This window comes from Populus trichocarpa, chromosome 12, assembly GCF_000002775.5.
Source record: "Populus trichocarpa isolate Nisqually-1 chromosome 12, P.trichocarpa_v4.1, whole genome shotgun sequence".
In the NCBI taxonomy this organism is placed as follows: domain Eukaryota; kingdom Viridiplantae; phylum Streptophyta; class Magnoliopsida; order Malpighiales; family Salicaceae; genus Populus; species Populus trichocarpa.
The window spans coordinates 10,542,690-10,564,959 of NC_037296.2; the positions used below are offsets into that span (position 1 = coordinate 10,542,690).

General features: G+C 32.3%; 2 protein-coding genes across 2 annotated transcripts; one reads left to right on the forward strand and one right to left on the reverse strand.

Annotated features, from left to right (window-relative positions):
• Positions 1–5,039: 5,039 nt before the first annotated feature.
• On the forward strand, positions 5,040–10,634 carry LOC7483502 (1-deoxy-D-xylulose 5-phosphate reductoisomerase, chloroplastic). Its single transcript, XM_024582821.2, has 12 exons — positions 5,040–5,499; positions 5,822–6,000; positions 6,386–6,472; positions 6,716–6,841; positions 6,921–6,983; positions 7,773–7,922; positions 8,123–8,190; positions 8,658–8,769; positions 8,887–8,991; positions 9,158–9,279; positions 9,606–9,752; positions 10,097–10,634. Exons 1-12 carry the CDS (start codon positions 5,412–5,414, stop codon positions 10,263–10,265), a joined length of 1,416 nt encoding a protein of 471 aa, XP_024438589.2. The 5' UTR covers positions 5,040–5,411; the 3' UTR covers positions 10,266–10,634.
• A 10,462-nt stretch (positions 10,635–21,096) lies between these two features.
• On the reverse strand, positions 21,097–22,011 carry LOC18103781 (uncharacterized). The gene has a single exon (XM_006376793.2). The coding sequence runs from the start codon at positions 22,009–22,011 to the stop codon at positions 21,097–21,099; it is 915 nt and encodes a 304-aa protein (XP_006376855.1).
• Between the last annotated feature and the right edge of the window lie 259 nt (positions 22,012–22,270).

A 22,270-nucleotide genomic window follows, 5' to 3' on the forward strand; every position in this document is an offset into this window, starting at 1 on the left:
GAATTATTCCTGAAAATATAAAATTGATAAGTAGTTTCAAAGACTTTAATGAGAGAGGGAGATAGCATTAAAAGCAAAAAACAATTCTTTCTTCCTACTTTGGATTTAAAAAAGGCAGCTGCCATGTTAGTGGATCGAGTCTTTGAATAGTGTTTCTTCAACTTTTTTGGTGAGCGTTTGGAAATGCGGTTGTACCTGTATTTTTTAAAATTTTAATTTTTTTATATATTTTGAATCGTTTTGATGTGCTGATTTTAATAATATTTTTTTTAAAATAAAAAAAATATTATTTTGATGTATTTCAGCACGAAAAGTATTTTAAAAAAATAACCACAACCACATTTTTAAATAAGCTATAACCCGAAACCAAACGGGTTCGAGAATAAATAAATATATCGGCCGGTTTTAGGACCCTGCAAACGAAAGAGACGAATCGATAACCTTGATGGGGATGCTAGTCGTACAATATATAAATTTTCTTTATATTTTATATTGATCCTTAAAGTTTAGAATATCTTAATTTTGGGTCTTCAATCTATTATTTTGTCATCTGCATTATATAAATTGTTTGTCGCTGGCTTATGTCGATGCAATTGGACACTTTGTTCAGTACTAAACAATAAATAATAAGGTTGTCATTGCTACAAATTGAAAATGCTAAAGATATTGACAAGTCTTAAATGTCAGGTATCAATGCGAAACATTTGACAAACTAAAGGGAGGAAAATATAATTCGCCCTTTGAATATTCCAACACCAAGCATTTAAAACATTTCAGCTCCCTATTTTGACAAATGATAGAACTTAATAAAGACACAGAAAAATTATTTCATAAGTGCAGTTCGGTTCGGTTTTTATAAAAAAATAATAATTAAATTGAATTTTTTTAAAAAACAACCGAAACCAAGTCGAAACTGGTTTAAACCGGCCGGTTTTGGTTCGGTTTGAATTTTTAGGGAAAAACCGGTTCAAACCGGTTTGGGTCGGTTTTTTTCTGGTTTTTTTTATTGGGTTCAGTTTGGTTTGATTTTTCAGTTTTAGGCTTATAAAACCAAAACTGAACCGAACCGGTCGGTTTTTTCAAAATTTTAATCGGTTTAATCGGGTTTTTTTCACGGTTTGGTTTTTTTAGTTATTTTTTTTCTGATTTTCTTGATTTTTCAGGTTTTTTGCTCACCCCTACATATGCTTGATATTGTATAACAAGAAAAAAAATGTGTTTTCTAATGAAATAGCTTGACAAATGAGTTTTTTGAAACTTTTTTTAAACCCCACACACCAACACTAAATAGCACCAAAACTAGTCTCTTGGTCTATTCTCTATTGTAGTTAAATTAATTTTTAAAAAAATATTACAAAAAATATTAAAAGCATGGAGAGTTTTTTTTACAATGTCATTCCTTCTAACTAAGTGGGTAAATATTAAAATCTCTTGTCCCACCTCTTTTTTTTAACTAAGTTTATAATAAAACCGCATGAGAACTGACTCCATTTAAATCAATCGATTTTATGGATCTAAAAGTAACTTAAATAACCGATAAAAATATGACTTAACTTAAAAAAAAAAATTAAATAACAAATTTTTTAAAAATATCAAAACAACGATAAATTGGATCAATCTCAGTCCACCCGCAACCCGGCTCATGGACTATATTGGGTTTAGTAACCTTTTTATAATTTTTTATTTAATTACATAATAAAAATAGATGCTCACAGCAAAATTATCCTACAAGTTTACCCTAGTCCCCATATTTATATATTTTTAATCTTGCTCTTTTAAAACTTAATTGTTTGAACTTGCTGAAACTTGATTTGTTTCACAAAATCAAAGCATCAACCGAGCATTGAAAATCTTCCTTGATATTGCGCGATCGATCTTCATATCAAGCCGACAAAAAAAACTACTAAGTCAAATCCTAAATTAAAACAATATGAATGGATCAAATTGAAAAATAAATAAATTGAGGGATAAAAAAGGACTTAACCTTCCTTTGCCCTTGCATTTTATTCCCTGTATTTAGCAAGAAAAAGGGGTTGAATATCTTTTAATTGTTCAAATTCAATCTCCATAGCTTTAATTGTTTTAAATCATTAAAACTTCATTTAATTTTGACAAATTAAACATTAACTGAGTAATATTTTTTTTCTGGCCAAAATAATCTATCAAGTCTAATCTCAAATAACCACATCACTAAAGGAAAAGAAAGAAAAAAACGAGAGATCAAAATGAACAAAACCAAGGGATAATAATAAAAGAAAAGAAATATTTTCGCCACATGACATACTTTCTTTTACAAGAAGCCAAAAACCACAGGAGAGGAGAGGACGGATCTTGGGGTCCTATAAATTCAAGATACCATTACTATTGCTAACACATCAAGTCTAATTCGTGGAAAATTTTGAATGCATGCATGTGATTCATGGTTAGTGCATGTGATTCATGGTTAGTGCACGTGGAACACATTCACTCACTGCATAAATTAGCATTCATTATTTTTGTAGCTCTATATGTCAAATCCTTTGATGTTGATTTTGCATACATACATACATATATATATATATATATATATATATATATATATATATATATATATATATATATATGTCTGTGTCCACGGTCTGTTTTGGTTTTTCACTTTTTAATGCACAATTAAATTATTTAAATATCTTTAAAGTAAGAAAAACAAAATTTAACTTTCATCCATGGTCATTTTTATCTTTTTTATTTTTTTAATTATCATTTTATTGAGGGCGTTGCAGTGCACGTGGCATCGCGTGGAGGGGCACCAATGTCATTTAGATAGTGTGTACAATGCCTCCTAATGGTCAACTTTGCCCTTTATTTGATGAACAGTTCATCGCCAATGAGTTTTTTTTTTTTTTTCTCACCTCTCCCAGAATTTATAAGTTGGTCATTTTTTTTATTATTTTAACTTTGATCTTTATTCTTTTGATTTTTAATTTTTGTCCTTGTTTTTTTGTAAAAAAGTTTTTTTTATTTCTTTTTATTTCCAATTTGTCATAAATTATTTTTCTTTTTCAATTTGGTCCTTAGTCTTTTAATTTTTGATATTTTTCCTTGGCCATTTTATAAAAAATTTATTGGTTTTCAATTTCATCTTTAATTTATGGTGTGTTATTTTTTTTAATTTGATTCTCATTCTTTTATTTATTTTCTTTTCTTTTTGTTAAAGATATTTTTCTTTTTAGTTTAACCATTCAATCAAAAAATTGTAGTTGCCCTCTGATTTATTTTTTATTTTGATTCTCACCCTCATTCTTTTAATTACAATTTTTTATTTTAGATCCTCCTGTGTGATTTGTTTCTCAATTTTATCCTTCAATATTTGATTTGCTGAGGATTGAGCATTGTAATTTTTCAATGTATGATGCTTTCGGTCTAATAACTTGGATCACAGGTTTGAAAACTTAATGCGCGTTGGCATCTTTTTTTTACTTATTTTTTTTCTCGATTTCATCATTAGACATTTTTTGAAGAAAGTTGTGGTCTAGATCATGAAATCGGGATAATCTGAAAGAAAGTTTTTGAAGAAAACCATAAAGGGATATATATATAATTTTCTTCAAAAACTTTCTTTCAGATTATCCTGATTTCATGATCTAGACCACAAGTTTTGCAGGTTGACTTGGATTGATTTATCTCTTATTACTTAAGTTATATATTTATCATAGTATCTCGGAATGACTCGAGCTATTTGTGTTTGTTCCTTTCATCTAATTTTTTGCTTCCAAAAGTTTTTTTTCAAAGTTATCATGATTTTTTAAAAATAATTTTTTGTCTGTTTATTATTTTTACCGATTTTTTTATTATTTAATTAAAATAAAGCTAATTTATTAATCATGATCGAGGCTATAAGAGAGTCGTTGGTTTTTCTTATTCTTCTAAAACACACTTGCATCACATGGACATGCATGCTGTCCTGACATACCAAACAGAGATTTTATTTTTAGCATCTTTATATAGCATGATAGGAGCTCATATATAATGTCCAAAAGATAGGATGCATCAAGGAAATTGTTCTTCAAATACATAAAAATAAATGAATAATATAATGAGCATCAAATACCAAATTAAAGATACCTTTGCATAAAAATCACCAAATAAACAAAAATAATGCACCATTAAGAAATAAAAAAAAATGTTTTTAATTAAAAAAAATACCAATGATTATACGAATCAGACAATGAGTGTATTTAAGAATGTTTTTTAGTGAATCTTAGAGGAAAAAATATATTTTAATTTTTAAAGTAATAAATTTGATCTTGATATATAAAAGTTGCTTCACAAAATTTCATTCGAACTTGAATAAGAACAATAATATAGGAATAAAAAATGGGAGATTCCACTTGTAGTATTATTAAAAGTTAATATAATACCAATAATTGTTTGAAAATTACCATATTGGTTTTATTTTAGTAAATAATATTACCATATTTGTTAAAATTATGAGAGCATGGGGCTATTTTTTTACCGAATTTATGATGGTGCAAATTAAAGTTATTAAATTTTTTTAATTTAGCTTGGTTTACTTGAATTAATATTTTTAAAATATTGAAAAGCTATTGTTTTTATTTTTTTAAATCTAACCGGATAAAAAGAAATATTTTTGTGATTATTTTCGGTTTGGTTCGATTTTAATAAAAAAATAATCAAATTGATTTTTTTTAAAAATAAAACCAGTTCTAACTGACTAGTTTTGGTTCGGTTATTTTAGAGCAAAAACCGGTTCAAACCGACCGATTCCGGTTCGGTTTGGCTTGATGTTTTGGTTTGACTCGGTTTTTTTCTAGTTTGGATTTGGTTCAGTTTTTTTATTTTAAACTTATAAAACCGAACCAGTCTGTTTTTTAAAAATTTTAATTAATTTAATTAATTTTTTTTAAAATTTGATTTTTTCAATTATTTAATTCTCACCCCAGAGGAAACAGATAAACGGTGGCACTACTAACATTACTGAAGGACCGGACAGGATTTTGTGACATCAATGAATCAAAGTAAATTCCACAAGATGATTTGATTCCTTTATCGTCCTTTCCCCCCACTCATTCATGTTCAACTCCCACTACTTCTCTCTTCATCCTCTAATTTCTCACTCCCCCATTTTCATCTATAAAATAACAACCAGAAAACAAACAAGGAAACCCCACAACTCACAAAGCCACACCTTTCTTTCATTAAATTCAGCTGTGCTTGCTTAGTACTGTTTTTCTTGGGGCACATGCAGATTATTGCTATGTCTTTGGCCATGTAATCTTTGACACCCCACATATAATTTTGTTAAAGAAAAAAAAGATTATATTTTTCTTTCTGCTCTTGTTTGCCTCTTCATACCTTTGGATTTTGAGCTACAAAGTTAGAAGATAGTACTGTTATTAACTAGCTAAGACCAGATGGCACTTAATATTCTATCTCCAGCTGAAATCAAGGCCATCTCTTTCTTGGATTCTACTAAATCCAATCGCCTACCTAAGCTTCAAGGTTTCTTTTCCACTCTCTTTAATTCTTGGTGTCAATTTGCTTCTCTGGGTTTTCTGTTTTGTTTTCAAGAAAAGAGCAGAAAGTTTCTTAGAAAGTAGTGTAGAAGAAAGTTGGATAATTTTACCTTTTGGGGTGTCATAGAAAAGGTGAAACATTTGAGGCAATTATGAACCTTTTGCTTTATGTATGCAAAAAACTTTTTGGGTGACCTCTCAGTTTAACAATGGATAATTTTTTGGAAGACTTGAGAGTCGAATTTCGTTGTTTTTGTGGTAGAAATGAAAAGGTTTGAAACTTTGGTGCTTGCTGGTGCTTAACACAGGTGGGCTTAGTTTGAAGAGGAAGGATTGTGGGGGGAGAAGAATTCAGTGTTCAGTTCAGAATCAGAATCAGCCACCTCCAGCTTGGCCAGGAAGAGCCTGTCCAGAACCTGGACGCAAGACATGGGATGGTCCTAAGCCTATATCAATTGTTGGATCTACTGGTTCCATCGGAACGCAGGTAACAATATAATTAGGCCAAAAACAAAACTGTCCCAATTATTGAAATTACTTTTATGCTTTGAGTTTCTACTTAATTGGCTGCTGATTTTGAATACTTAGATAGAGAATGAGCCATTGAGGCTGAAAAGCTCATGGGATAGGAGGTTTTTCTAACATGTGTTCTGCTTGGTAACATTCTCTTTGAAAGAAGTGGGGAGGGTCACTCTTAGTTTCACTTTAGGATAGTCTAATTATGGATAAATATAGCCTTTACTGGAGTTGGGTAGCCTCGCTTTTTGTCAGTTCAGTTGCTTTACCAAGAATAATTATCATTCTTTAGCCTGCTTTGTCTTGGTTTTCTTTCTCAGATGCCCTTCATGCTTGATCATTTGTGTATCTTGCAGACTTTGGACATTGTAGCGGAGAATCCAGATAAATTCAAAGTTGTGGCACTCGCAGCTGGGTCAAATGTTACTCTTCTTGCAGATCAGGTAATCAGTAGGTTTTATGTTGTAAAGAACTTGCAATACCTTATTATCAGATTATGTGCTTTGAACAGTGTGATTCCCAATCTATTCTTTACTTGAGTATTAGAAGTGATGGTTGGGATAATTATCTTAACTGCTGTCTTCACCTGTTTTCTTTTAGGTTTAAAGCTTCAAGAAAATGAATCATATTATGGTCTCATTAACTCTCTCTCTCTCTCTCCCCCCTCTCTCTTTGGGGTTTTACAGGTGAGGACATTCAAACCTCAACTGATTGCTGTTAGAAACGAGTCATTAGTTGATGAAATCAAAGAGGCCCTGGCTGATGTTGAGGAAAAGCCCGAGATTATTCCTGGGGAGCAAGGAGTTGTAGAGGTAGAATAACATCACTTCTCTTTTCAGTTTGTATGCCTGCTGAAGTTGTTCTTGTTATTAATTGACAATGACTTTTCAGGTTGCTCGTCATCCAGATGCTGTCAGTGTAGTTACAGGAATAGTAGGTTGCGCAGGTCTAAAGGTGAAATCACAATTCTGATTGATCATTCTCCAGTAGTCTTTTTGAAATCCAGCATATCTAAAATATTTCTCAGACTAGGATTTCGTATGAGAGGGATAATGTAATGTTAGAATCTGATGTCTGACTTCAATATGATGTGGTCATGATTGTGTAAATCCTCCACCCATAGTAAAAAAAAAATGAGTGGTTATTGAGTGTGCATTCTCTCACCTTTTTTGATGAATGAAAGTTTTTCATTAATAAAAAACAACTAAAAGGGCATAACCAATACATCACTTTTATGAAAAGTAACAGCTCAATACAACTTTAGGTGCCTATTAAGGACCAATTACTGCCTATGAATTGATACTCAGAATTTACACCAATATTCTGCAGAATCCTAGTATTACGAACCCTATAACCGACAACTTGGGCAATTCAATTAACAAGCAATTCATAGGTGTTACTGCATTTGCCATGAATCCTGTCATTGCGCTCCTTCTATATCCCTTAAAGAGTAGCATTCCATGCAAGCCTTAACAAAACAGACACGAAATATGTCTTATGCAGGTTGCTCTTAGCCCAAGAAAACTCAAACTTCCAGTCCCTAACATCCTTGCTAATACCACATTTCTGTAAGACAGCATGTTACACTACTTTGGAGTAAATGACATTTTTTCCCTGTTCTATGAATTATCAAGTTACTTGTTGAGGATTTTAATTCAGTATTAAGGGGTCAATTATTACTAACCAGTATTAAGGGGTCAATTATTACTAACCAACTATAGGTTCTCTTTCAATCTCTTTTAGCCTACGGTTGCTGCAATAGAAGCTGGAAAAGACATATGCTTGGCCAATAAAGAGACATTAATTGCTGGGGGTCCTTTTGTTCTCCCTCTTGCTCACAAATATAACGTGAAAATTCTTCCAGCTGATTCTGAACATTCTGCCATTTTTCAGGTATGAAATCATATCTATGCTGATAGTTGAAGCTTATCTATTTAGATATAAATCTCAAATGCTTCTGCTAATATATACTGAACTCTAATTGCCAGTTCTTATCTGTAGCATTCTCATGATTTTTGATCTTTCTGTTACTCAATAGTTACGAATTCCATTTCTGTTAAATAGAGAACTTAAAATATATATCCTTTCTTCAGTGTATTCAAGGCCTGCCGGAGGGTGCATTGCGGCGCATCATTTTAACTGCTTCTGGTGGGGCTTTCAGGTGTGAGATCTTAATTTAGTCTAAATGGGGCATCAAGTATTTCCCCTTGATGTCATTTCTGATTAATTATGTTTTAGAACTATATACTTGTTCAGTAATTTGAAAAGTTCTGAGTGTTGAAGACCTGTTTTCTTGGGCTTGAGAACCTTTAACTCGATTTACTTGTGCCTCTATCTTCACATCCATTTTCTCTGAAAATGCAAAGGTATCTTAAATTGATATCATCATATTTTCAGCACAGACATCTCATTAACTAATATAACTTGTACAGGTACCATGTGTTCTTAAAATTTCATACTATAAGAGAACATGTTTGGATAATAAGTTTCTTGTGTAGCAAACAACTGATATGTATCATCTATCATCTATCGCTTTTTAATAGCTGATTCTGGGATGTCACAGCTTCATCATAAACTGTTTATTCAAAACTGGGTTTAACTAATGGTTTGTTTCCTTGGTGATCTCAGGGATTGGCCTGTTGAGAAATTGAAAGAAGTTAAAGTAGCTGATGCTTTGAAGCATCCCAACTGGAATATGGGTAAAAAGATTACTGTAGACTCTGCTACCCTTTTCAACAAGGTTTGTTTGGAATACCGTACTGATTCTGAATTGGAATCACCAATTACGTTTGGATGGATAATGTTTCTGGAATATGAATAAAAAGGTTACAGTTATTATTTATATTTGTTTCTACAGGGTTTAGAAGTCATTGAAGCCCACTATTTGTTCGGAGCTGATTATGATAATATTGATATCGTAATTCATCCACAGTCTATAATACATTCAATGATTGAAACACAGGTCGGAATTTTGAATTTTTATCCTGTTGGCTGGCTTCCCCTAGTTTTCTGCATTTTCCAGTAGTGGCTCAGTTGTCCCTTTTCAATCTTTAGGGACTCTGGACTAGACTGGACATGTACAAATTTGCTCTCTCCTAATCTTTGCATTGCCATTTGTTTCTTTACAGGACTCATCTGTTCTCGCACAGTTGGGGTGGCCTGATATGCGCTTGCCTATCCTTTACACAATGTCATGGCCAGACAGAGTTTACTGTTCTGAAATTACTTGGCCTCGCCTAGATCTTTGCAAGTAACTAGCTTTTCTCCCTTTCAAACTAGTGCTTCAACATTTCCCTTCTTTTTTTTTTTTTTGTGTGGATATGATAGCAATCCAGCATATGAAACTTCCCATCGTAATGGGTGCAAGTTATTTATTTCATGGTGACATTGACAATAAGTGTTTTGTGACCCAGTCTCTTTGCAGACATGATACCAAAAGTTATATAACTTTACATTCTAGCTGAGCCAAAGTGATGCAAAATGGAATTTGATAATGGTCTAGAAGCACCAACATGTCCAATGCTCAGTCTTTTATTAATTGTTTATTTAAAATTCTAAATTAAATTGATGATGCAGGCTTGGATCACTAACTTTTAAAGCTCCTGACAATGTAAAATACCCATCTATGGATCTTGCTTATGCTGCTGGACGAGCTGGAGGCACCATGACAGGAGTCCTCAGTGCTGCTAATGAGAAAGCTGTAGAAATGTTCATAGATGAAAAGTAAGTATTGATGTTGGTTTTCCTTTCATCTAAAATATGCTGATGATAATGACAGTTGCAACAGCACGGATTACTGGTTATAAGTTTTCAGGAGGTTCAAAAATCTAAAATAGTCAATTGTTTTGCTTATTTCCATGGTAAATAGTGGTGTGGGTCATAAAAATGTCATCAATACTGTAGTGGTGATTGTAAGAAGCTGCACATGTCAGTTGATGCCTTTAGATTTTTGTGAAGCATTATGTTCCGTTTGTTTACTTTTCATTGTTTCTCCATAATGTGTACTAGTGTGACCTCCTGGTTTTTGAATTCCTAGCTAACAAATAATTTATCTGTTTTTCTTTCAGGATAAGCTATCTTGACATTTTCAAGGTTGTGGAGCTAACATGTGATAAGCACCAGGCAGAATTAGTGGTCTCACCCTCTCTTGAGGAAATTATACATTATGACTTGTGGGCTCGAGAATATGCTGCTAACCTGCAACACTCTTCTGGTCCAAGTCCTGTTTTTGCTTGATTGGAGCACATGCCAACGCCATACAAGCATCTATTCGGCCCTGGCAAGACCCTGCCAAAACTGTCCTTCTTACAGTTTAAGTGCTTGCACAAGTGTATATCAACCAGAATATGTCACAGTTTACGTGCTTGCACGAGTGCGTTTCTTGCATACTTGAAGGATTGTAAAAGTTATGGCAATAAAACCCCAAAGAAATGCATTTTGCAGAAAAGTTAAGATCTGGGGATTGATTAGCAGTATGATATAAATGTTGAGATAGGCAACCAGAATATGTCCCAGTTTAAGCCTGCACAAGTGCATTTCTTGCATACTTGAAGGATCGTGAAAGTTATGGCAATAAAATCCCAAAGAAATGCATTTTGCAGAAAAGTTGAGATCTGTTTATGGTTTCACACCCTTCTCTACAAAATAATCCAAAATGAGCACTTCTTGTATCTCTCTTAGATCACTAATATATTATTCCAATCCCTCAGTTTTTGGACTGCTTGGTGGCTTCTTTCTCCAGGTCTAGCTGCTGGCCTTCTTTACTCAGAGACCGTATAATCTTGTAATTAGAAGCTCTTGGTTTAACGCAAATTAGTTCCCAGGTGAGTCCATTTCCATGTTCAAATATTTCTAAGTCCATGTTCACAAATTTTTATGCAAGTATCACATGAAAATTGATCGTTAAATAAAAACTCTTAAGATCATTTAATCATTAATCAAGACAATGACCCTTAGTTGATCCCATACGAGGAACAAATAACCTAGCACTAGAAGGATTCTGCATCCTCAAACAAGGCTAAATAGGAAGAGCTTTTATCATGCGTTCATATCCAACCAAAAGCCTATGAACCCATAACTGCCATTTGAAAGTATGGTAATTTTCAAGTGAAAAATAATATTTATTATATTCTTAAATAAATCATAACTATAACTATCTTAAACATCAATCGTTTGGGGACTATGCATTTTTAAAATTCTTAATTTTTTATTTAAAATTATTTTTTATCGTTTAGATATGTTGATATCAAAAATAAATTTTAAAAAATAGCTAGTATAATAATAAAAAGGCTCTAAATCTCTTTTCTTTCTAATATGCCATCTGTCCACTTGATAATAAAACAATTATTAAACGCTATCAAGACAATAGCAAACACGTGGCCTATATATATATATATTAGCGTCAACAATTGCTTTATTTTATATCAAGAGAAATTAAGGGAATATTTATTAATATACTAAAGATTTAAAATTAATGATTACAATATTAATTCTCCTTCACCGTTATTTGACCTGAAAAGACACAAACCATGCCTTCACTTGTCGACGGTTCAAATTTATCTTTGTAATTCCTTCGATAACCTTCCTCCTTCAAAATTCAAACAATTTACCTATGAATTTCTTCAAAAAAATCATAACTCAAGAATGGTAATTTCGTCTTCCTCCTCACCTAAGAAATCAAAAACAACATCTAGAGAACATGATTAATCTTCAAAAACACTTTTTTTTAATATTTTATAAAAAATTAATGGAGAATTAGTCTTGGATCCCTATCAACGTTAGGTTCTAAACTCATTTATATTAAAAAATAATATAAATTATATTTTAAAATTTTATCTAAGAGGTTTTTTTTTTTTACAATACAAACTTCAAAGAAGAACGTATATCAATTATATATTAAAAAAAAGTCATATATGTCAGCTATTTGTTGAAAATACAGGGAAACAAATTAAACCATGGCCCCCTTACAACTCCCTTTTTAATTTTTGGTTTCAAAGGCTTCTCATGCAATCTTTCACATTGCAGTCAAAATACTATTTGATAAAAAAAAAATTTATTTAAAATTAGTTTTTTTAGTACTTTTAGATTATTTTAATATATTAATATTAAAAAAATTTAAAATATCAAACACTCTATTAAAATATTAAAATGAGTTGAGCATTTATGAACTGCAATATGCCATCAAGGTGAACATTCAACCAAACCGAGCACTTTAGGTGTGCTTTTTTTTTTTTTTTTTTTCCTGGTAAGAGTTCAGCAATGTTTTCTTCTTTCCAATTAGCAGGGCCATTCCCAACCCACTAGACCTTAGTGTTATAGCAGGGGAAAAGCTCCACAGGGAAGAAAGAAACATCACCAATGATATTACTGAGTCTAAAATATGAGAATTTGATCTTGTACCAAGTATATAATGGCTTCATGAAAGCTGATATTAAGGACACTTCTAAACCATATGAAAGGGAGCATATGCCATGATTGCATAATTTCTTCTTTTGGAAAAAAAGGGTTATCTGGGCCTAGCCCAAATGACCGGAATTTTTCTAGCCATGCCAACCTAAAAGGTTAAAATTTTAATTTCAACCTAAATAACTGGAATTTTAGTCCAACATCTATACCTATCCCTGTATGTTCAATATTATATCAACACACCTTTCTATATATTTTTTTTGGGTTTGCAAGAGCCAGCCACAAACATTTCATGCAAATAATTTTTTTTATTCATACAACTTTTCTATATTGAGTAAGAATATTTTTTTTACACCAATGACACTACTCATCACCAATATTTTCATCAATAACATGTTTGACATAACAATCATGGCATGACACAATAACCAACGATCTATCATGGCTAGCTAATAATAACACATCATTTCTCCAACAATGATATGTCTTGTTTTTCATCGAGAAAATCTAAGATCTGGGTGCATAGATACACCTGGTCACTAGGCAAAATTAAGATCATATCCTTGACCATATAGAGATAGCTATAGATAGCCAAACTATAAGCAATCATGTGAAGGTGCTAGACCATGCCATAGAAATTCTAGCCACATGAAAACTAAAGCATTCCCAACTAGAGCTAGGTTAGGCTATACAAGTTCTATCCAGCATATATATAATACACATCTTGTAACCTTTTTTTCTTCTCCTTATATGTTATTCTATTCACCTATATCTACTAACTTGAGCATCTAAGTTGTCCCATGTTCTCATAGAATATTTTTTTTTCATAAACAACCAAGGCTAGACAAATATATATGTTGGAGCTATCACTTTATCAATCCAAGACGTAGCATAGAAAACCAATATTTTGAGTAATCAACTTCATCAAATTTGTAAATAATTTGTTAGTGCTTGATTTCATAAGCTATTCAAAAGGTTTCTAAAGATCATAGTACTACTAATTTGAGGAACTCCATTAGTAAAGGGTCTTTCTCATTCTTTTTCAATTATCGAAAAGTTTGTACAAGGCCTAAAAAAAGACTTTAGAGATAATTCTTTTATTTGAATCTCTTTTTAAATCTCTTTTTTCTTATTCATTAATAGTCAAAACTATTAAATTCTACATACAAAGCCTTTATATATATAGAGATTATAATATCAAACTATTATAATCCAATAAAGATTCTAAATACTAGTTTAATAAGGATTCTAATTAACTAGTTAAACAAGGATTCTAAACACAAATATTTTTATTATTATTATTTTTATCAAGGATTCTAACTTGGTATTTCAACTAATATCTTAACAATCCATTTCTTAAACCGATGTTCTTAAGCATTTAGTGTAGCAATGAGATTCTTATTTAAACAAGATCTTCTTGAGTGCAAACACCAAGTAATCTTCTAAGCTTCACAAATGACTCCAATTTTAGAATGACTTCTTCTATGTTTCTTTTGCGAAGAATATACATGTCTCTAATTGAAAGACTTAAAAAGCCTGAGTGGGGGTGAATTAGGACTTTATTTAAAATTATGACATTTTAGAAATAAGTCCTCAATTAGTTGAAGAATACTGAAAATCACAAACAATATTCAAAAGTAATTTTTCTCTTCAATTTCAGCAATCACAAACAATTCATAATTAATAAATGCACAAGTAAATTGAGATAGAGAGAGATAAACAAATTGATTTTTGTAGTAGTTCATACAATCACTTACTTCATTTCTTGAATTTCTATTAAAGTATTCACTATTACGCACGATCTACATAACCGGTAAAAACCAAACTGATTACATAATTTTTTACGGACTCAAAATTAAACTCAATCTTTTTACAGGCTAAGAATTAAACATATCCCAATTTGTTTTCGAGCTCAAGATTAAACCAAATTCTTTTGCTGGCTAAGAATCAAACATATCACGCAATCTTTTTAGAGGCTAAAAATTAGAAAACCTTATACACAATCTTTTCAAGGCTCAAGATTGTAAACCTCCTTTTAGCTCTCTTCTAAATGATATACCTAAGTGATTAAAGTATCACTTACATTTTCATAGTTAGTTTATCTTTCACAAGAGAAAGATCACTCCTTACAAGATGAGAAGATCACAATAGATTAACTCAAGTCTTTATAGAATGTAATCTAATTCATAAAGGTGAGAAATTGATTTGATGCAATATAGGATTTGTTTTTCAAGAGAATACAAAGATGAACGAAAGCTTTTAAGAATAAGAGAAATTCAAAGCATCAAGTATGTAAGATTATAAAATAGTAGGAGTGTAAGAGAAATCTTACATGAAAATCAATTAAATAATTATAAAAAAATACCAAAACCATTCATTACTCACAACCATAAGTAAGAGAAGAATGTTTTACTCTGCCAAGTAGTTTTTTCATTGTCAAAAACAGACATATTCAATATTTTAAGAAAAAAGGAGTTGTTGAAAGAATAAAAAGAGTATCGAGCATACTTCTTTTAAAATTACAAGTTTGTTGCCTTATCTAATAATAAATAAATAGTGTAGAAACCAATGTGATACGATTTTTTTCCTATAAGTATATATTAAGATATTTTAAAGTATAGAAGCACATAATAAGTATCATGCTTTTCATTTTAATAAAAATACCAAAATATATGAAGAAATAATTTTTCATGAGATGATTTTCACTATGTAAATTTTGTGCACTTAAAGTATTTTTTTGATGGAAATTTGGCAATAAAATATTTTAGGATGATTAAAATCATTTTGTGTTGTCAAATTAAATCATATAAAGACTTGATTAGATAAAGATTAAGCTTGAGAATCTTCAGTTATATTTGCATCCAATGAGTCCCTAACTTCAATTTGATATAAAATAATTCCTATAACAATAATACTTTGACATACATATTAAATACAATAATATGATGTTATCATCAAAACAAATAATCCCCAAATGATTAAAGACTTTTGGGCTAACATTAATATCATGCAATTGTATATAACTTAAGAATATATTTTTAAATTAATTTTAATATGGTAATATGTGAATTACTAGAGAACTAGGATCTTTTTCTCATAATACAACATCTTGTTAGGTTACAATCATAGTTTTGAAACCCGGCCTAGCGGGTCGACTCGGGACCCGGGGATGGAACCGGGCCGGGTTAAAGAAAAAATAAGATAAGGAAAAATCAGGTGTGACCCGGTCAAAAATCCAGTTGCAATCCGTTGATTTTTAGTTTTTTTTTTTACTAAAATGACGTCGTTTTGATTTTTTTTAAAAAAATTGACCCGGCTGACCCGGTGACCTGGTCAAAACCCGGAACCTGGGCCTTGGATCGGGCCGGGTCTGAAAACTATGGTTACAATACTTATGCAATTTTTAGGTAGATTATAGTTTATTTTTGTCTGCAAATAAATAATGAACTAATTTTGACTTTCTTTTCGGATCACCATTGATATTCCTTTCTCAACACTAATATTAGTAGCAAAGTACAATTGCAAATTGTTATTTTTAATAAAATAAAATAAAATACAGTAATAAACCCAATCAGTAACAATTGTAATCATAACGAATAAGTTCAGAGATTATTCTAGAGATTAAAGACACATTGTCGGTGCATATACTCGGAGTTCCTTTCAGGTATAATTGATGTCGGGATTGATCACTTTTTCTCATAATATTATTGATTGCTTTTCTAGGTTTTTTCTTCTTTTGTTTGGTAGTTGTAAGGGATTCATGACCCTTGTAATACTTGATGGCCGCTACAAAATTAAACAAGAGGGGGATGCAATAAGTTCGGGCACTCACTCTCTCTCAGAATTGCTATATATGCATGCTTCTTAATAATTTAGACCTAGCTGCTAATAGTTTGACTCGCTTTTACAATGGAGAATCACTCACTATAGTTTCTCCTTTCTTCATAATCGATAGAATTTGTGTACCGACTATATGATATAAAATAATTATAAATCATGCTTTGAAACTTTATCTAATAGTTTAAGTTTTTGGATTATTGATTTTTTAACATGATATCATATCTTTAATGACTAAGCAGTCACGAGTTCAAATCTCACTATCCCTATTTATTTGATAAAAATTAAATACAAGGTAGTATGAATCTTTGTAAATTTCAAGTCCAAATAACTTTCACTTAAAAGGATGTGTTAGAGAATAATATAAATCATATCTTAGAATTTTATTTAATAATTTAAGTTTTTGGGTTGAATTAGTTTTTTAATATGATATCAGATCCTTGATAACTAAACAGTTACGAGATCAAATCTCATCATCTTTATTTATTTAATAAAAGTTAAGTACAAGGTAATGTTGGTATTTGTAAATTTCAAGTTTATATGACTTTTATTTAAAAAATATGGTAGAGAATAATATAAATCATATCTTGTAATTTTTTCTAATAACTTAAATTTTTAAATTAAATTGATTATTGTACAACTTCAACATAAAAGAAACTACAATTCAAGACAAATGCTTGTCAAACCATGAAGGTATGAAACCAATGACTTACTATTAATCAATCTCTATTCATAAAATTAATGGATCAGTAGAGTTATCCATATCGATCATTCCAAACCTCTAGCGTGTTGATCCATTTACAGACACATAGCCTTGACTTCATGCCCCACTTGTAAGGAAAGATAGTGTTGATATTCTCTACACATGCTTAACAAATACTCCTCGCGAGCATCTAATATTCTTCTTAATTTGCTTTCGTATGTCGTTAATTCATGTGAAAGCAGAGCTATCTAGGGCTTAGGAGAGCAGGGTGCTTCCTATCTTTTCCCACTCCAATTCATGTGAAAGCAGAGCTATCTAGGGCTTAGGATATCAAATCTCTAAAGACTTGTGCTTGCAAATAGTTAAAACGGGAGAGGAAGACTTTGGAAAAAAAAAAAAAAAATACTTGGCCTGCCATTTTCCGAGGAAGGCACCATCAAAATGTGGGGCTTTGATGGTGCCTTGCGAACATGGCCATCCATTTATTATTACGAATTTCTCACCCGCTCTGCATAACAAATAAATTAAAAGACAAGCATTTAATAGGTGATCCAATAATAAAAATTTGAGATCAAGAGATTTGATTTCCCTGTAGTTTGAGGTTCGAGTCATGTGATTGCTAATATTGATGACCACTGGAGGCTTACATGGTCGTTTACTTCAGAACCCGTGGAGATTAGTCGAGGTGCACGCAAGCTGACCCAAACACCCCACGTGAATAAAAAAAATAATCAAAAAACAAATATCCGAGAATAAAAATATTTTAGAACTTGAGTGAAATAATTTGTTTTTTTTTTTTTTTATAATGTGTAAGCACATCATTCATATTATATGTGAGTTCAATTTTGTGCAAAGTATTTATTCATGTCTTTAACGAAGTAATTGGGTGATAATTAACGATTGGATTTAATATTGATCCTTAATTCAGTAAATTTTAAGGGAAAAAAAAATTAACATGGTAACAATTTGATGATTGAGACAAATTAACACATTGAAGAAATGATAGGTCAAGCAGAGATTATTGCAAGGAGCACAATCGGCAATGGCACAGTTGCCATATAGACAGTGACCCAAGACACACCATTAATTAATGGGATGACCTTGGAATTTTATACAAATTCCAAAGAAAAGGCAACCTTGATGATTACCTCGAAGGACTTTAGCTACCTCCATCTATTTCTTTTTCTTCTAGAAAAATAATAAGCCAGAGAATGTCGACCAGATCCATTACACTCTCAGGTACAGGTTCGAGAGACAAGAAACAGTGAGCCATGGATGCAGTAACGACAACGAAGCCAAATTTAGGAGCAGTGTAGACTCGAGATTGATCAGTGATTAATAATATTTAGGAGGATTGTCGAGCTTGTATATTCGGGACATGGCTGATCTTGTATTCATAAAGAAACGATTTGGACAGCGATTCAAACCTTCTAAAGACTTGCATGAAAATCTTGAAACAATAAGAGAATAATTGAAGAGGATTTGCAGCTCTACATGCACGAACAACACTATGTCTTAACTAATAATTAAATTCTATGTTGTGAAAACAAGAATTTTCTTTCATTTCTCGTATATATGACAGAGTCTTTGCCCCTTCAAGAAGTCTGCAGTCCGTATTTTAGATAATGTGAGATTGAAAAAAACATCAAGAAAGAAGACAAAAGCTGAAAATGGAAAGGAGTAAAGAGGTTCTTCAGTGTGGAGGTCATGGCAGGTCTCAATTCTGATTTGGTTCGGCATCCAATAAATATTAGATACCTGTGAATTCCAGCAAGGAACATGCTTTGGCATCGTATTCTCCAAAAGGAGTAAAAGGGAGGTTGTGCACAGGCCGAGGCCAGATATCAGACCGCTAGCTGCCAGTTATTCTCTTTGAATTCTTTATGGAGCTAGTAGAAGAGCTCATCGGTATAAATTAAAGCTCATCACAATCACTTTCTGTTTAGCTTTTTGTGACTGTTGTTCTTATGATGCTGATTTTTTTTTTTTAAGGTAATTGTTGTGTTCGGGCTAGCTTATATGCACTTCGACTAATCTTCTGAGGTCTTAAAGTTAATGATCAGATAAACCTCCAATAACCTTTAAGGTTTATAACACTCGAACTAGTGATTTCTGAAAAGTAAATTCAATACCTGACTAATTGAGCTATATCCCTCAAGATTTATGCTAATGAAATTTTTTTTATTAACTTGAATGTCTGAAACAACACGCATCTCGACTAATCCTATGAGTCATAAAAATAACAATCATATAAACTTCTAGTGGTACTGAGAAAACTCGAACTTATAACTAATAAAAAATAAATTCAAGATGTCTCCCGTTAAACTAGCATTCTACTTGTTTACGTATATAGAGTGAATTATGGTGGGACGTCTAGGAAATATTGGTCACTCGCACCTCTCCATGTTTTTGGGTCATCTGTCTCTGTTCATCGACGTGAAACCTAAAAATCCAAAATTATTATATCTGATCTGAGGTAATTTTAAATTTTCCAGCAGTTAATTTCCCACTTAATTTCCCGTTTAGGGTTTGATTGGATCCTCTGTTTTTTTTTATCAAAGCACTTGCATTTTCAGGTTTCATAATCTGCCACTTTACCCGGAGGGAGAGAGGGTGGAAATTTCTACGTTCCACTTTACACATTTTCCTAGATCTTATTGGAAGCTTTTGCAGTGGGATGGACGCTGGGACGACAGCGATAGAACAAAAGGCAGAGACCAGGACCAAGAAATGTTTCCTGGCGGCACCATATGGGAATGGGAGGCCCAGTTCTGGGGACAGAAAACACTGCTATGCTGTCTATGAGGTATTGGGTTCCTTTCCTTTCACAGGACACTGTCACGGCAGCTGATCTGTATTCCCAGCGTTTGGAAATTGCAAGCCGCCGTGTTGGATTCTTGACATCTGGAATGAGATTTGAGAACATTTTATATCAAAATCATTGTACTTTTGTGTATTAAAATTACACAAGGAAAATAAATAAAATTACATGAATAAATTTGGTTATAAAATAGATGGATATTTTTTTTAATTAACATGGGTATCCGAACCAACTTACACGAACCTTGATTAATCTCAAGGACCCTGAAGTTAACGATCATGTAAGTCTCCAATAAATCTAAAAAAACTTGAATTCGTGATTATTAAAAAACAAATTTAAAATCTGACCAGTTAAATTGTCTTTTAAGATTAATAGATGGACATTCTCTTTATATGCTCTTCACATGCTCAAATTCTTTGATTAATGTTCCTATCTAAATTTTAAAATCTTCTAGGCTTGATATTAAAGTTTGCTTTGAATATAAAAAAGCTCTAAAGTTTTAACTATATCATATCCCTATTTGACTTGTTATATATATATATATATAATGTTTGATTTGCTTTAAATTTTTTTTATATTTTTGGATTGTTTTAATATGCTAATATTTAAAATAAAAAAAATATTTTAATATAGTTTGATAAGAAATATACAGTTGATTTTTCCTTGTAGAATTAAGATTTGAGGATTTATACCAGAAGAAAGGAAAACAGCATGCCAACCAGCTCAGACCGTGTGGATTTTTCATACAATATTGAAAAATAAAATCAAAATCTTGATGGTATGGATCTCAAGGGTCAAATGTTGGGTACAAGAACACAAAATCAATGGCGGTTCCGAATTTGCTAATGGCTACCCTTCCTGCTCTGTGAGACATAGTTTTCTCAACCAATCAATGAGCAATTATTATAGAATTTCTAGGAACATTGACACTCCTCTTTTTATTTTTTAATATATATATCAGCTAGTAATTGACATCGGAGATGCGAGTCAACCCTTTTATTCTTCAAGAGTTGTGCCATTTCCACAAGCCAGCCTATTGACTTCAAAGATTTGCTAATTTTTTTATTTAAGATCAAAAATATTTTTAAAAAATATTTTAACTTTAAAAAACTATTGTAAACATACAACACCATCCATCAGGACAGCTTAATTATTTTATCTGCACACGAAATTGAAATGCATCCTGGAAATTATAAATGATTCCTATTACGAAAACAAAAATAAAATTAATACACACAAAATCTGTTGTTAAGAGGAAAAATAACAAAAAAAATAAGAATATATTAATCATCCGCTACCTCTCAAAATGGATGAAGATTCCTTCCCACCCCATTAACATTTGACAGAAACCCCACCAAATCCGGCCTGTAAGGCAAATAGGAGCGGCGTTTATCACCTTCTTTACTCCTCACGTAATAATGTTCTTGAAATTGAAACAAACCTCCTCCAGCTCCTTTCGCTTCTTTCCTTTTCTCTGTGCCCTGTTTATTATGATTCCCATCTTGGTCATCGCTGTCTAATCTCTGATGATGGAGGCCACTCTTCTTGTTATTAGGCATCAAGAACACAAAAGTATCCTTACCATCACTATTACTCCGGTGAATAAAATCTTTGAACTTCCATCTCTTTGAATTAGACCCTGTAGAGCTGCTCTTCTTGCAGCTCCCTGGAGACCCCTCCTCCTTCTTTGGCGTCCACACACAGTAAGTTCCAGGCTCTAGGCTGTCAATATCATCAGCTTCCGATGAAGAACACGAAAAGGTTTCACGGTCCTCGTAGAAGAGCTTCCTGAGGGGCAATCTATTTGGTTTCTTGGCATCTTGGGTACTATTGGTTGCAGTTTTCGATCTGGGCAGGAATTCTTGGTCGTCTAAGAGTAACTTGGTGTTAAATAAGGGATAGAAGGGTCTGATTTGGCCGTTGTAAAAGATATCATCAGCAGAAATCGGAGGGAATTGTGGTTCTGGCCTACTTAGAACTGCAAACTCGAAGTCATCCTCCTCCTCCTCCCCCTCCTCGTTGTCGTTTTGTGGGTGGTTGCTTTTCTCTTCTCCTCCTTGTTCTTGCCAAGAGAAAATGTTGTTGTTCGCGCCTTCTACTTGTTCTGATTCGTTTGTGAATTCTTGGACGACCCTTGCTGCAATCTCTGCTAGCTTGTTTGAAGAGTAGGAGTTGAAGCTTGGAGAGCTTGGAGAAAGGGTGATTAAGGGCTGCATAATGGAGCTATCCTTGCCTAAATTTAATGGCGAAAAATCGTGCAACTGTAGAGCTGGGTTCTTAGTTTTACAGAGAGAGGACGAGAGGGAGAGGGAGAGTGAGTTGGGTTGGTTTGGATTGAAACAAGTGGGGGATTTTGGATATATAGATGCTTGAGTTGAGGGCTTGGTTGTGACTTTATGGGTGTGGAAAGTAATGGGAGAAATTTGTGTATATTTTGGATGGAGAGAGAGAGAAGCAGAGGAAGACGCACTTTAT

What these genes read in the sequence shown, in the direction of transcription:
- LOC7483502 (XM_024582821.2), top strand. Translation starts at nt 5,412, where the DNA reads ATGGCACTTAATATTCTATCTCCAGCTGAAATCAAGGCCATCTCTTTC. An exon ending in CTGGTTCCATCGGAACGCAG is followed by an intron (nt 6,001 to 6,385) that starts GTAACAATATAA and finishes TGTATCTTGCAG; the next exon opens with ACTTTGGACATTGTAGCGGA. An exon ending in AACATTCTGCCATTTTTCAG is followed by an intron (nt 7,923 to 8,122) that starts GTATGAAATCAT and finishes TCCTTTCTTCAG; the next exon opens with TGTATTCAAGGCCTGCCGGA.
- LOC18103781 (XM_006376793.2), bottom strand. Translation starts at nt 22,011, where the DNA reads ATGCAGCCCTTAATCACCCTTTCTCCAAGCTCTCCAAGCTTCAACTCC.